Source organism: Notothenia rossii (assembly GCF_949606895.1).
Source record: "Notothenia rossii genome assembly, contig: scaffold_396, whole genome shotgun sequence".
In the NCBI taxonomy this organism is placed as follows: Eukaryota; Metazoa; Chordata; class Actinopteri; order Perciformes; family Nototheniidae; genus Notothenia; species Notothenia rossii.
Window position 1 is genome coordinate 2,501 of NW_027640130.1, and position 16,681 is coordinate 19,181.

The 16,681-nt window shown below is 40.9% G+C and overlaps 1 protein-coding gene across 1 annotated transcript in view; it reads left to right on the plus strand.

The window, feature by feature from the left end:
- LOC307027053 (E3 ubiquitin-protein ligase SHPRH-like) overlaps nucleotides 1-16,024 on the plus strand; it is a gene marked incomplete at its 5' end in the record, with an annotated part of 17,077 nt that extends 1,053 nt beyond the window's left edge. The window contains 17 exons of the mRNA XM_079695241.1: nucleotides 548-669; nucleotides 875-963; nucleotides 1,684-1,776; nucleotides 3,678-3,785; nucleotides 4,765-4,907; nucleotides 5,029-5,202; nucleotides 5,534-5,596; nucleotides 7,079-7,307; nucleotides 7,977-8,114; nucleotides 8,650-8,751; nucleotides 9,045-9,116; nucleotides 9,312-9,500; nucleotides 9,837-9,929; nucleotides 10,134-10,220; nucleotides 11,253-11,431; nucleotides 11,790-11,870; nucleotides 15,240-16,024. Coding sequence (XP_079551367.1) covers nucleotides 548-669; nucleotides 875-963; nucleotides 1,684-1,776; nucleotides 3,678-3,785; nucleotides 4,765-4,907; nucleotides 5,029-5,202; nucleotides 5,534-5,596; nucleotides 7,079-7,307; nucleotides 7,977-8,114; nucleotides 8,650-8,751; nucleotides 9,045-9,116; nucleotides 9,312-9,500; nucleotides 9,837-9,929; nucleotides 10,134-10,220; nucleotides 11,253-11,431; nucleotides 11,790-11,870; nucleotides 15,240-15,333 — 2,056 coding nt within the window. The remainder of the gene's footprint in view (nucleotides 1-547; nucleotides 670-874; nucleotides 964-1,683; nucleotides 1,777-3,677; nucleotides 3,786-4,764; nucleotides 4,908-5,028; nucleotides 5,203-5,533; nucleotides 5,597-7,078; nucleotides 7,308-7,976; nucleotides 8,115-8,649; nucleotides 8,752-9,044; nucleotides 9,117-9,311; nucleotides 9,501-9,836; nucleotides 9,930-10,133; nucleotides 10,221-11,252; nucleotides 11,432-11,789; nucleotides 11,871-15,239) is intronic.
- Nucleotides 16,025-16,681: the final 657 nt, after the last annotated feature.

Below are 16,681 nucleotides of genomic sequence, written 5' to 3' on the forward strand. Positions count from 1 at the left end.
CTTTGTAGAAAGGTGGGAAAACAGAAGAAGAACCCAAATTGATCAAATTAGACAAAAAATGACAACAAAGAAACAAAAGCTACAAAAAGGTGCAAAATAAAGACCCTAAAGATAAGGAGCAAAACAACCACAGAATACACACAAAGACACACACAGACACACAAAGACACACACACACACACACACACACACACACACACACACACACACACACACACACACACACACACACACACACACACACACACACACACACACACACACAAAGACACACAAAGACACACAAAGACAGGATTAACCCCATCACTGCTGAGAGGTTTCGTCGTGAGGCAGCTGCAGCGCTGATCTGATGGAGAAGGGTCTCACACACCTCTGCTGAGTTTATTTAAAGTTCTGTGTGTGTGTGTGTGTGTGTGTGTGTGTGTGTGTGTGTGTGTGTGTGTGTGTGTGTGTGTGTGTGTGTGTGTGTGTGTGTGTGTGTGTGTGTGTGTGTGTGTGTGTGTGTGTGTGTGTGTGTGTGTGTGTGTGTGTGTGTGTGTGTGTGTAGCACCATGACGATGGAGGAGTTGCTGAAGTCTCTGCAGAAGAAATGTCGAGTGGAGTGTGAAGAAGCTCACAGACAGCTGGTGTGTGCTCTCAACGGACGAGCAGGCATACACATCATCAGAGGTAACAAACACGTTCCCACAACACACACACACACACACACACACACACACACAGAGACACACACACACACACACACACACACACACACACACACACACACACAGAGACACACACACACACACACACACACACACACACACACACACACACACACACACACTCATACTCATCTATATATATATGTGTGTGTCCTCTCACGCTGCAGGAGAGTATTTGGAGGCCGTGGAGATGTACAGAGAAGTGCTTCGATCCTCAGAGGAACACAAAGGACGCCTGAAGACCGACTCACTGCAGGTACACGCACACACACACACACACACACACACACACACACACACACACACACACACACACACACACACACACACACACACACACACACACACACACACACACACACACACACACACACACACATACACACACACACACACACACACACACACACACGCTAACTCGGGCTGATGAGCTTCTCCAACGTGTCTTCGTTCAGACTCGTGGAAAGAAAGAGAGAATGAGATATCTGCATAAAGGACAGAAACACCCCAAACTATGTAGACAATAACTGTCTGTTTTTAATCTCAAATAAATCTCCCAAAAGTCTCGAGACGTGGAACATTTAATTTATGAAAGTAAAAGTAGCATTTCAAATCCAAAATAAATAAAAGAAGAATGACTTTCTTTCTCAGAGATATGACTTTTTTTTTGAATTTTCACTTTTTCTCAGAATTTTCACTTTTTCTCAGAATTTTCACTTTTTCACTGAGTTTTCACTTTGTCTCAAATCTCCACTTTTTCACAGAACTGTTTATATTTTCCGCGAATTTTTTTTCTTTCTCAGATCTTCACTCAGAATAAAACAAAAATGTTCTCCTTCTGAACATTTCAGAATTTAGCATTTTTTTCAGAAAATGTCAGAAATCCTGACTTCGGGCTCAGAATACATTTTTATAAATTTTGCACGTTTTTTAAACTGATCACTTTCTGTCTTTCTTCCTCGTTGTGGAAACTCAGAGACTTCATGCAACCCACAACCTGATGGAGCTGCTGAAAGCAAAGCATTCTGGGATACCTCCGACGCTGAGAGACGACCGACTCAGTGACGAGGTAATATAAATATATATATTATATATTTACTCTTAAAATAAAGTGTTCCTTTTGGGAATAAACCCTATAAACCTGTTCTTCTAGGCACGAAAAGTTTATTATTCCGCCGACTTGTTTTGCCGCGCTTCTTCTCCCGCAGTGAACATCGCAGAAACTCCGTTGGAACATCAAAACGTTCAGCTCGGTCGGGAATCGATGGCTATTACTTTTCTCATTCATAACTTTCATAATTCCAGAGATACATCCCATAATACATCACATTTTTAACATTTGAACTTTAACATTGCGCAGCTCGTTAAGGCAGAGTGCGTGATGTCAGAGTTAGAGTGGAGGACAGTTTGAAATTTGCCTTCATATATTTTTTTTAAACTGCCATAATTCCAAAACCCTACATTCCTGAGACATAATTTTTCATGACAAACGTAGGAAAACATCCCGTAGCTTGAAAAATGACAAATAAATAAGCAAAAATAATTAAACAAAGTGCCTCTTGAAGGCATGAAGTAACAAAAACGTTCAACATGTCTCCATTAAACCCCATTGTAATTTCAGGCAGATATTTCCTCACAGCAGCAGCCGCACACCTTTAGTTAAACTGCCAAAAAGGCCACATTATTAACCCGAAAGTACACAAAAATTACACTTCAGATACTCAACTTCCTAAACATGCTTCACGTTTTGAAATTTCACAAATATCTGTTAAGGTTCTTCCACAAAACGTTCACATGTAAGAGGTTTATCTCTCATTCAGAACAATGAAGCCTTTGATCTCTACAGAGCTCGTTAGCTCAAATATAAACACCTGTGTAATGGAACACGATGATGTCATCACTCCACCTGACATGCTCAGAGCAGCAGACTCCAGAGAGCAGTGTGCAAACAGTCCAGCCGTGAAGACATCTACGGGACAGTTTTGAGATTTCTTCAAATGCCGTTGCCATGGCAACACAATGCTGGCCTTGAAACACGGTTTTCTCATAACTTCAGTGAAACTGCTCCAAACAGCCTAGAACTTCACAGGTTTGGTAACGATGCAGCCATCAACGCATCTAAACGTAGTATGGGGTGTCATCAAATGCCGTTGCCATGGCGACAGACAACTCGCCATGAAACAGGATGTCGCTGTAAGTCCAATCGACACGGTCCAATCGTCCCCCAATCTTCACTTATCAATATCACCGGTCCATGCCTCAACAGCTCTACGCCAAATCTGAGATCTCACCATATGCCGTTTCCATGGAAACGCATCCCTCGCCATAAAACATGATGTCGCTATAACTCCTATGAAAATGTTCAAAAAGTGCTCAAACTTCACATGTGTGCTAACAGTCCAGCCGTGAAAACATCTACGGGACAGTTTTGAGATTTCTTCAAATTCCGTTGCCATGGCAACACAATGCTCGCCTTGAAACACTTTTTTCTCATAACTTCACTGAAAATACTCCAAACGCCCCAAAACTTCACAGGTTTGGTAACGATGCAGCCATCAACGCATCTAAGCGTATTATGGGGTGTCATCAAATGCCGTTGGCATGGCGACAGATCATTCGCCATCAAGTTAGTTCAGAAGTTTGCAGTTCAAATATTCTGCTGCTTTTCCAAACCTTTTTACTTTATTTTCTTTTCTCATCACACATTCAAGCCCCCAGTGTTCATGTATCATTTCAATCTCAACTCTTCACTTTCTTCTTACACATTACATTTCAGCATAGCAGTTTAGAGTCAGCTTTTCAGCATAAAGCATTCCCACTAGCAATTTCTTCAGGAACTGCATTCTCTAGTTTATCAATGATGTTTCTAAAGGACTGGAGCCTTCAGTTCCCATGAGCCCCTCTTTGATGTCTGTTATATTCAACCTGTTTCTATTCCCTTCATCATGATGCTTCCCCCTCTTCCTTCAGGCAGAGCAGCTGAGACAGCATTATATGACTAAATACGACTCTGAGGTTTCCGACGCTCTGCAGGCGCTGCAGCCGGTTCTGCAGAGCATCAAGGAGCTGAGACGCAAGGTGAGAGATCGTCCACAGACTGATCGTCTGCTCTGTGTTTGGACAAGATAATACGCTCTACTGGGTTGTTTAGGAGGGACAGGGTTTAGGAGGGACAGGGTTAGGAGGGACAGGGTTAGGAGGGACAGGTTTAGGAGGGACAGGGTTAGGAGGGACAGGTTTAGGAGGGACAGGGTTTAGGAGGGACAGGGTTTAGGAGGGACAGGGTTAGGAGGGAGAGGTTTAGGAGGGTCCCATGTCATGCTTCTCTGGTTCTGACCCGTCCCCTTGTGTTCTGTAGCTTGTGCATGTGAACGGTCTGCAGAGTCTCAAACCCTCAAAGTACACCCTGTAGGGCAGTGATTCTCAAATGGGGGTACGCGGACCCCTAGGGGTACGTTGCGGTACTGCAGGGGGTACGTGATTTTTTTTTAAAAACAAAAAAGTTAATAAAAAAAATACCATGCACGATTACAAAATTAATCTTAGTAGAATAAATTAAATAGAAAACACAATTTATATAAAACATTCCTAGAACCACCAAGGGGGTCCTCATATACACATGCCAAATTTGTGTATTGTATTTTATAGTTTTGCATAATATATCATTTTGTTCATAGGTTTGTTAAACAGATATTACTTCAGTTGAAAAACTCCTTGGAGAAATCAGTTTACATTTTTTTTTTTGGCAGGAGCTCCAACAAGCCGTGTAGGGCAGAGAGTGAATACACACACTATCAGAGATGCTGTTTGAGAAACCAAATAAAAACACAGAATTTACGCGCAATTAAAATAATAATAATTAAATCAACAAACAAATAAATAAAATTAATACATTAAATGTTTTTAATGAAGAATAAATAAAATAAAATAAATAAATACATATTTTACCAATTCTTTTTAGATATGAAATGCAACGTGAGACAGGAAAACCTCTCTCTTTATCTCATCATTAACGCTGTTCTTAAAGCCGTCTCCTCCTCTTGTTACCTGTGTCCAGGTGAAGCTGAACTCCCCCTGGTGGCTGGAGGTGGTGCAGCGGGCGGTTCGATGCTCCACCGACGACGAGCTGGTTTCTCGTATCAAGAACGATCTGACGTCGAGCTACAAGCAGCAGACCAGCAAACTCAGCATGGCAGACAAGTACACTGATCAATAATATATATAAATACAAACTGGCTAGCCTCACATGCACACTCTGCACCGCCACACACACAGCAGTGTAAACGCACCTGGACATAAACCTGACCCCGTCCTCCTTCAGGTTCAGGGACGCTGTGGGTCTTCAGCTCCTCCTCACCACTCAGATTCAGGACCTGACGAAGAGCCAGATGACGGTTCAGGACGCCGTGAAGAAGCTGGAGGGCCCGGCGTCACGAGAGGTCATCGAGGAGGTCACCGTCTGCCACCTGAGGCCCCAGAGACTACCTCTCAACAAGTAATATAACACACCTTTATAATCTAAAATACAAGAAATAATTACTTGATTCGTCCGGCGGGACATCGGGTTAGTAAACTCAACGTAAACGCTACAGCTGTGTCAAGAAATAACCGATTTACTGAATAGCAGATTAAGACCATCTCATATTCATCCAGGCTGCTCAACAAGTACTGAAACACCCGTTTATACTCGAGAATACACAATAAATAATCTGTTTCTTTATCCCTGAACAAGTACTGCAACACCTTTTACATAAAAAACACAAGAAATAATCCATTACTCTTCCAGGGGGTCTCATGACGGATCTCTCTTTCTCTCTGTGTCATAGTTGTGTTTTCTGTAAGGCCGATGAACTCTTCAGTGACTACGAGTCCAAGCTGTTTTCACACACGTAAGTAAAGACATTTTTTTGTTTTTGTATATATATATCTCTTGTTAAACATTTATTCTAATTCTTACATTTGTTTTTATTATTAATTTATTTGTTCTTGCTTTTTCGAAAATGTATATTTCTTGTTTCTCATTTTATTGACTTTTTAAACATTTATTCTTATTTATTGAATTTAGAATATTCTCTTAACCCTCAGATGCACGTGGGTCTTTTTTGACCCGGTGGTTTTCTTAGAGTATCTTTGTAATTACATTCTTTTATCATTTCATATTCCAGCTATTCCTCAAAAAACATGTTTTGGATATCATGCCATTCAAATTTTAAATTTAAATTGAATACATTTTAAGAAATTGAAGTTTTTGTATTTCTACCCCAAGCTTCCATAAGTGGGTCAAAAATGACCCGCATGCATTTCCTATGGGATCCTCTGGGAACCTTTGATTCTTATCACCTGTTGCTGTCAGGAATACATTCACTGTGGAACACACAGACGACATCACAAGTGACACCTCTCAGGAGGATTACTTTACACAGCAAGATCTGAAACCTGTCAGGATAATAATAATACAAATACATTATATTTGTATAGGGCTTTTCAAGGACTCAACATCCCTTTACAATATAATGGAAGGTTAGGGGGGGGGGGGGGTATAGGACTATCAAACCTGATCAACCGGCATGGATTGATGGGGGGGGGGGGGGCTATGAGTAGACCAGAGGAGAAGAGATTAGTTTTGAAAAGGGACTGGAATACTGTGAGGGTCTCAGAATAGCGGAGATCTTTTCATCGATATGTTCGAAACGTTTTTTTTTTAAATGTAAGAAAAATGTCTAAAATTATAAATAGTGAAAAATTAAATATAAAATATTTCTCTTAACCAAAACGACACAAGTGGCATAAAAACACATATTATTCTAACACGGGTCCTTTTAGACCCACTTATGGGAGAGTGCAGGGTCCATCACTCTAAGGCCATCTACGGGTTAATCAAACAGTTTTATTATAATTCTTTATTTGTTCTTGCTTTTACGTAAATTATTTTTTCTTGTTCAAATTTTTTTTCAAATGGTTTTAAAATATTCCAACATTCTTTTCTAAATGTATGTCTTTTCAATTATTTATTTTGATTTCATTGGAATTATGATATTCATAGAAAATGTTTTATTATTATTCTATATTTTTTGATTATTTCTCATTTTATTGACTTTAAAAAATGTATTTCTTAATCTTTTTAAAATATTCCGAAATATTTTTGTTTGATTTGTATATTTATATTTCTCGTTAAACATTTAGCCTTATTTTAGACATTTAAATATATTTTTTTAACAGTTTAACAATAGTTTTACATTTTAATTAGATATTTTTTGTATGCGTGTACCAACACTTAGTCCTCGGCCCTAAGGGCTAGGGTTATATATATTCTTTTAATAGCATGAAAACTACCCGAGATTTAACGATGATTTCCCGCTCGCCCCCCTCAGGGTGAAGGGTCAGACGGCGATCTTCGAGGAAATGATCGAGGACCAGGAGGGGGGTCTGATGGACGACCGGCTGCCCACCACCAGCAGAGGATTGTGGGCCGCCAGCGAGACGGAGAAAAGCCTGAAGGCAATCCTCGCCTTCGCCAAACTGAAGCGCCTCGATAACGATCTGCTGGAGGAAGGAACCACCTTCATGGAGCTGCTCGAGTGCTGGAAGAAGGAGTACAAGGTGAGGGGGCTGAGGTTATTATTTTAATATAGATACCTGGAAGAAGGAGTACAAGGTGAGGGGGCTCGGGTTATTATTTTAATATAGATACCTGGAAGAAGGAGTACAAGGTGAGGGGGCTCGGGTTATTATTTTAATATAGATACCTGGAAGAAGGAGTACAAGGTGAGGGGGCTGAGGTTATTATTTTAATATAGATACCTGGAAGAAGGAGTACAAGTTGAGGGGGCTGAGGTTATTATTTTAATATAGATACCTGGAAGAAGGAGTACAAGGTGAGGGGGCGTTGCTCGAGGAATCCCGTTAATAATACAGATATATTTATAACAGCGTGTTAATAATGAAGTCACCTGTGAGTGTCTCTCAGGTGTTGCACGAGTACTGGATGGTCCTCAGGGATCAATAATAAATATATATATTTACGAGTGTTTATTATCAATAAAGTTACCTGTGTGCATGGGCGCGGGAAGGGGGGGTGCTGAGGGGGCTGCAGCACCCCCATCTGCAGGGTCCACTAGCACCCACACCTCCAAACGCGGCGCACCTACAGTGTAAGCGAGCCACAGTTTCGCCACTGCTAGACGCTACTAGCCCCCCCCCCGCACCCCCCCCCCCCGCACCCCCAACTCTGACTGACTTCCCGCGTACCTGCCTGTGTGTGTCTCTCAGGTGTTGCACGAGTACTGGATGGTCCTCAGGAATCACGTGTCGGCCATCGATGAACTCGGCATGGCGACGGAAAGACTTCGAGTTCGTCTTCCTGATGAACCCAAACCCAAACTGCTGCACATCATCGAGCCCCACGAGGTGCAGGACATGTTATTATTATTATTATTATTAATGTTCATTTATACGGTTTTAAAGCTGTGTCACAAACCTAAACCTGTAAATAATTATTTTAGTTTACAAAAAACTATTAGTCGTTTATTTAGGATAAAAAAACATGGATTTTCTCCTAAATAATAATTAATTGAGTAAATTTAAAGAAAAAAAAGTTTGAAAAAATATATATATTGCAAAATGTAATATTCACAAGAAAATATTATTTATATATATATATATATATATATATATATGTCCTAATATTATTTAAAAAGTCGTAGAAAACTTTTTTATACTATTTGTATTTAATTAATGTTATAAAAAAGCTGACTCATCAAATCAAACTTTACTTTTTTGAACATTTTGCCACTAAAATGAGCTTAAGTCTGTTTTGGTCTTAGTTAATCAATTCCCCGTTAATGATTGATCGTAAAGCCCCCCCCCCCCCCAGACCCGGTTTTAGACGCCTTGTTATCTGAATATCCTCAGAGATGCATTATTTTACCTCTGTACCCCTCAGGTGGATCAGAACCAGCAGAAGCTTCTGAACGACCAGGCGCTCGCTAAGTCTCAGCTGCAGAAGAAGCTGGGCCAGGTGCTCTACCTCAACAACCTGGAGAAGGTGATCACAAACACACCTAATCCATAACCTGGTCCTAATCCATAACCTGGTCCTAATCTATAACCTGGAGAAGGTGATCACAAACACACCTAATCCATAACCTGGTCCTAATCCATAACCTGGTCCTAATCCATAACCTGGAGAAGGTGATCACAAACACACCTAATCTATAACCTGGTCCTAATCCATAACCTGGTCCTAATCCATAACCTGGAGAAGGTGATCACAAACACACCTAATCTATAACTCGTATCAATATAAACTCATTTAAATAATCCCCCTCTCTGTTGCAGTCGCAGGACAAGTCCAACGAAGAGCTGAACCCAGAGCCGTGTCCCATCTGTGCCCGGCCCCTGGGAAAGGAGGTGAGAGACCCCTTAGGATGAAGAGAATACTTCTCTCTCTATTTCTCCAGTGGGCGGTGCCCACCTGTAGAAAAGTGCTCTATAAATAAGATTCATAATTCTCTCTCTCTCTCTCTCTCTCTCTCTCTCTCTCTCTCTCTCTCTCTCTCTCTCTCTCTCTCTCTCTCTCTCTCTCTCTCTCTCTCTCCCCCCCAGTGGGCGGTGCTCACCTGCGGACACTGCTTCTGTAACGAGTGTATCTCCATCATGGTGGAGCAGTACAGCGTGGGCTCCAGACGCAGAGCCATCAGATGTGCAGTCTGCAGACAGATCACCTCTCACGCCGAGATCTCATACGTGTTCACCACCCAGGCCTCAGGACAGGACCAGGACATACCTGTACAGGTAGAGGGACACAAAGAGACACAGAGGACTACACAGAGACACAGAAGACTACACAGAGACACAGAGGACTACACAGAGACACAGAGGACTATAGAGAGACTCAAAATGACTTCAAAGAGACATTAAAATAATGCAGAGAGAAAAAACAAACACCCGCCAAAAAGACTACGAAAAGACAAACAACGACAAACTATGATGACGACCTGACGACTTGCAATTTACATCCGTGTCCAAATCTAAACAGTTCACGCTCAGTCGTCTCCAGCACGGATGATCAAAAGAAACACGGTATTTAAAGTGTGTGTCTCTCACATGCTTCCTCTCTCTGTTCCTCAGGGCAGCCACTCCACCAAGGTGGAGGCCGTGGTCCGGACCCTGAAGAGGATCCAGCTGATCGACCCGGGGGCCAAGTGTCTGGTGTTCTCCACGGTAACGTGTGTGTGTGTGTGTGTGTGTGTGTGTGTGTGTGTGTGTGTGTGTGTGTGTGTGTGTGTGTGACCCCCCCCCCTCTCTTTCCCTCTCTTTTAAAGAAATGGGAAGCCTAGATGATTTCATTGAGAGATGGTGCTTTTAAGACTTTTTAAATCTCTCTCTCTCTCTCTGTCTCTCTCTCTCTCTCTCTCTCTCTCTCAGTGGCTCAGTGTGTTGGACATCATCTCTAAGGCTCTGTTCGACAACAACATGGAGTTCTCTCAGATCAACGGCATCCACAAGTTCCAGGTCTCTACATTATAAATATGCTAAACACACTCACTATTCCCTGCATCCACTACTCCTTCATGTTCACATATTTACTTCTGGGTAGGCCGGACAGGTTTTCTCCAAAGCAATACTTTTGGGGGATAAACACTGAATATGTTGATCAGATTCTGGATTCAAACCATAATCATTTGTTTTATTTTTGTGAATCTAAATCTGCAAAGTAATTAGCTTCCAAAGACCAGTGGAGTAAAACGAACAAGTTTTGTAAAAAGGAAATATTTAGGTACGAGTTCCGACGTGCAGACCGGCTTTTTTGAAACGTATTCAAGGCTAAAACCACTTCCTAACTTGTGCACAATGACTTCAAAGAGACACAAAATGACTTCAAAGAGACACAAAAGGACTACAAAGAGACATTAAAGAACTTCAAAGAGACACAAAAGGACTACAAAGAGACATTAAAGGACTTCAAAGAGACACAAAAGGACTACAAAGAGACATTAAAGAACTTCAAAGAGACACAAAAGAACTACAAAGAGACATTAAACCTCCTTGTCAACATAAACACACACACAAAACATTTAGCAACCCGCGAAATACCCACACACACACACACACACACACACACACACACACACACACACACACACACACACCCACACACACACACACACACACAGTACGTAGCTACAGCTGTGCCCGCAAATTCCTGGCCCGCAAATTCGCGGGTCTAGCTACAGTATGTACTGAGTGTGTGTATTTTGCTCGTTTGTGTGTTTGTTTAAATATATTTGGCCTTTGTTCATCTGATTGACTGATTTACTCAAACAAAAAGGTTGATGAATTATCCTCTAATGATTTGTATGATGTTTTATTTATGTTAAAGGTCCCTTTGAATGATTTTAACTAATGATAATGTAGAAAAACTAATATTTTAAATTTGGGACGGTCCACATTAATTTCGGGACGGCTTAGATTGTATTTCGGGACGGTTCCGTGAGGATGGTGAAAGAAGTTAGTCGAGAGCCCTGATTGACTGTCATTCCGCAGGAGAATCTGTGCTCCTTTAAATACGAGGAGCAGATCAACATCCTGCTGCTGCCTCTGCACACCGGCTCTAACGGTCTGAACATCATCGAGGCGACCCACGTTCTGCTGGTGGAGCCGATCCTCAACCCGGCCCACGAGCTGCAGGCCATCGGGAGGGTGCACCGCATCGGGCAGACCAAGTGAGTGCAGAAGGGAACAGGAGCTCTTCAGGAAGTTGAGAGCCTCATCTGGTGTGAGCATGCTTGCTAGGAGTCAATAGGAGGGAGGTTTGGGGGTGCAATTCTCTGTCAAATCAGACACCAGTTCTTCGGTTTGTTTATCATAAAGCTGGTGTAAAATCACTATTATTTTAATATAAATCATTCTGAGTTATACTAGAGAGACTCGCTGTGTGTGTGTGCATTGACTAGTGGCACTCCTTTACTTGGTCAAAGTAATACTAAAGTAGTCAGTCATGAGTGTTATCTGTGCATTAGTACTTATTGACATGACTTCTTCCATGTTGTGTGATTCAAGCTGTTGTCTTCTGTCCATCAGGCCAACGTTTGTCCACAGATTCCTCATTAAATCCACCATCGAAGAGAGGATGCAGGCGATGATGAAGACAGCAGAGAAAAGGTGAATAAAGTTACAAAATAAACCTCATTATTATCAAACTAGCTTCTCCTCACATGGGCTAACCAAAGACTTATACTGAAGGAAACTCTTGCAACCCAGTCTCACGGCATTTCGTGTAATAGCCACGAAATAAATTGTATCTATTGATTCGTGTTCACCATCACAATTTTCCCATTTTTTCCGTGTCACACAGAACGATTTAAAAACCATGTATTTCTATTGGTAGTTTGTTTCGTGCCTGCACCACATATTTTTGTCCGGTCGGGTCTTGGAAGAGCGGAAGCTGTGTGGTTTATAAAAACATGTTCTTAATCAATATCAAGCCACGATTATTGTTTTTATTTGAAATTGTATAATGTCGAACTTTTTTTGCCGTCCGCGAGGAAAATAAATGGTTCAGAGCCTCAGAATACTGAAATCTGTATTTTTTAAATCTATTTTTCCTTCTAATTTGTTATTATTTACATTGCTTTAAAAATCGTTCTGTGTGACACGAAGAAAATGGGGAAATCGTGTTGGTGAACACGAATCAATAGATTTGTTTCGTGACTATAACACGAAATGTTGTGGGACTGGGTTAACTCTTGTGCCAGAGTTACAGAAGATACAGTAAACATACTAATAATACTAACAGTCAGGGGTGGACTGGGACTAAAAATCAGCCCGGGCATCTCGACCGGCCCACTTCGGTACAACTTGTAAATTGTCAACAGGGGGGTGGGGGGAGTGACTTATCCGACCGGCCCACATCGTGAGACCGGCCCACTTCGGTACCGGCCCATCGGGATTCGTCCTGAACGTCTCGATGGCCAGTCCGAGCCTGCTAACAGTGCAAATTAAACTACAAACTAGCTTCTCAACATGGCTAACAACAGACTAGCTAACAACAGACTAGCTAACAATAGACTAGCTAACAACAGACTAGCTAACAACAGACTAGCTAACAATAGACTAGCTAACAACAGACTAGCTAACAACAGACTAGCCTCTACTAATAACAGACTATCTAACAATAGACTAGCTAACAACAGACTAGCTAACAACAGACTAGCCTCTACTAACGATAGTAAAAACAGACTAGCTTATCTTTACTGTAGGTAATAACAGACTAGCTAACAACAGACTAGCTAACAATAGACTAGCTAACAATAGACTAGCTAACAACAGACTAGCTAACAACAGACTAGCTAACAACAGACTAGCCTCTACTAATAACAGACTATCTAACAATAGACTAGCTAACAACAGACTAGCTAACAACAGACTAGCCTCTACTAACGATAGTAAAAACAGACTAGCTTATCTTTACTGTAGGTAATAACAGACTAGCTAACAACAGACTAGCTAATGCTAACAACAGACTAGCTAACGCTAACAACAGACTAGCTAACAACAGACTGGCTAACAACAGACTAGCTAACAACAGACTGGCTAACAACAGACTGGCTAACAACAGACTAGCTAACAACAGACTAGCTAAAAAACAGACTAGCTAACAACAGACTAGCTAAAAAACAGACTAGCTAACAAACAGACTATCTAACAGACCAGCTATCAACAGACTAGCTAAAAACAGACTAGCTAAAAACCGACTAGCTAACAACAGACTAGCTAACAACAGACTAGCTAAAAAACAGACTAGCTAACAACAGACTAGCTAAAAAACAGACTAGCTAACAAACAGACTAGCTAAAAAACAGACTAGCTAACAACAGACTAGCTAAAAACCGACTAGCTAACAACAGACTAGCTAAAAAACAGACTAGCTAAAAAACAGACTAGCTAACAAACAGACTAGCTAACAGACTAGCTAAAAAACAGACTAGCTAAAAAACAGGCTAGCTAACAACAGACTAGCTAAAAAACAGACTAGCTAAAAACAGACTGGCTAAAAAACAGACTAGCTAAAAACAGACTAGCTAAAAAACAGACTAGCTAAAAAACAGACTAGCTAAAAAACAGACTAGCTAACAACAGACTAGCTAACAACAGACTAGCTAACAACAGACTAGCTAAAAAACAGACTAGCTAAAAAACAGACTAGCTAACAACAGACTAGCTAAAAAACAGACTAGCTAACAAACAGACTAGCTAACAGACTAGCTAACAACAGACTAGCTAAAAAACAGACTAGCTAAAAAACAGGCTAGCTAACAACAGACTAGCTAAAAAACAGACTAGCTAAAAACAGACTGGCTAAAAAACAGACTAGCTAAAAACAGACTAGCTAACAACAGACTAGCTAAAAAACAGACTAGCTAACAACAGACTAGCTAACAACAGACTAGCTAAAAAACAGACTAGCTAAAAACAGACTAGCTAAAAAACAGACTAGCTAACAACAGACTAGCTAACAAACAGAGTAGCTAACAGACTAGCTAAAAAACAGGCTAGCTAAAAAACAGACTAGCTAAAAAACAGACTAGCTAACAACAGACTAGCTAAAAAACAGACTAGCTAACAAACAGACTAGCTAACAGACTAGCTAACAACAGACTAGCTAACAACAGACTAGCTAAAAAACAGACTAGCTAACAACAGACTAGCTAACAACAGACTAGCTAAAAAACAGACTAGCTAACAACAGACTAGCTAACAACAGACTAGCTAACAGCTGACTAGCTAAAAAACAGACTAGCTAAAAAACAGACTAGCTAACAACAGACTAGCTAAAAAACAGACTAGCTAACAAACAGACTAGCTAAAAACAGACTAGCTAACAAACAGACTAGCTAACAGACTAGCTAAAAAACAGACTAGCTAACAACAGACTAGCTAAAAAACAGACTAGCTAACAAACAGACTAGCTAACAGACTAGCTAACAACAGACTAGCTAACAACAGACTAGCTAAAAAACAGACTAGCTAACAACAGACTAGCTAACAACAGACTAGCTAACAGCTGACTAGCTAAAAAACAGACTAGCTAAAAAACAGACTAGCTAAAAAACAGACTAGCTAACAGCTGACTAGCTAAAAAACAGACTAGCTAACAGACTAGCTAACAGACTAGCTAACAGCTGACTAGCTAAAAAACAGACTAGCTAAAAAACAGACTAGCTAAAAAACAGACTAGCTAACAGCTGACTAGCTAAAAAACAGACTAGCTAAAAAACAGACTAGCTAAAAAACAGACTAGCTAACAGACTAGCTAACAGCTGACTAGCTAACAGCTGACTAGTCTCTCCTCACAACAGCTTTTTAAACTTAAAATAAGTTTTAGGAAGCATCGGTTTTTGAGGACTTTGTAGACACACTTTGAATGTAATTGTAGTGCTCAACAGCCATTGGTTTAGAGGCTTGTTGACATTAAAGGGTTGAACAGATGAATTAAATAACTGATCAAATCTTCCTCTCTTTTTAATCCAGTCACGCCACCACCATGAAGCACTCGGAGGCCGCCGTGCTGACAGTGGCCGACCTTGCTGATCTGTTTACTGAAGAACATCTGGAGTCCATGTGAACACCTGGACACACACACACACACACACACACACTCACACACACACACACACACACACACACACACACACACACACACACACACACACACACACACCTACAGAAGATACACACACTCTTCAAACAGTGCTGCTGATAGAAAACTCAGATTTTGCACATTTAAACTTTTTTGATATAAACTTACATTCCCAAAGTTATCAGGTGAGGGACAGCAGGCTGCAACACGTGGTATTATATTTAATGTCTGAATGCCTTTTCTCACTTGTTGTCATCAGTTACTGCGCCTGCTGTATGTTCGATGGTCACATTTAGACTACATTGTTTACAGGAATGTTGCTTGTTTCAGTCTTTTATGAAACATATGGATTTATACACAGGGGTTGAAACTAAATGTAGGTTTAAATATCGATGAATAATTTTTTAGATTTGGTATTTAAAATGTGGTAAAAGAGTGTAAATGTCCATCCTTGTTTTCCACGGTAATGTTGTGACATGTGTTTTTTAGTTACAATCCAAAAGATATTCACTTTAAAATGGTACAAAATGAGGGAAATCTATTTCTGACATTTGTGAAACTGACTTTCTGTGGCAGCTCCATCGTGTACTAACCTCTCTGTGATTTAAAGTAGAAAACAGAGGGTTGAGATCTCCTCCGAGCATTCAGGAATAAACACATTGATGTTGTTCCGACAGCTGTTTTTGTCCCGTGCTTTTATTGGGTTTTATTTCAGGAAGGAAGCCATCGACTTTTTACTCCCGTCTGTCCAACACAATCCAGCCCACGCCGTCTGATTTACACGACAAAACCAGATCCAGCGTCTCGGTAAATGATCTTGTAAATCCAGCGTATAAAAGTCACAGTTTGAATTGATATTCCCACGTACGTACAGAGTGCCTGGAGGAGGCTTTGGACACGTGGCTGTTCGGGGACCTTCTCTGTGTTTGAATGGGATTACATCGTGTGTTTTTTCGTGGTGTTTAAAGTGTTTTACGGCCCCCGCTCCTCACACTCGCGGCCCTTTGCCCTTGACTCGTAATGACTCTCCTCTGGACGATTCCCGCTCCAGTAAAGATTTTAAAGTGTGCAGAACAAAGGCTGGAGACGACAAAGAGAGCTGTTGATGCTCTGCATGGTTACCAGACGCAGAGAGGGTCACTTTACACATGTAAGACATTACAATCACTAAAGAGAAGTAACTAAGTACATTTACTCAAGCACTGAACTTAATGACAAGTTTGAGGTACTTTGGTGAGTATTACCATTTCATGCTACTGTGTACTTCTACTCACTACAGTTCAGAGGTACATGGAGTACTTCTCCTCCACTACATGTATTTAATCCCTTTAGT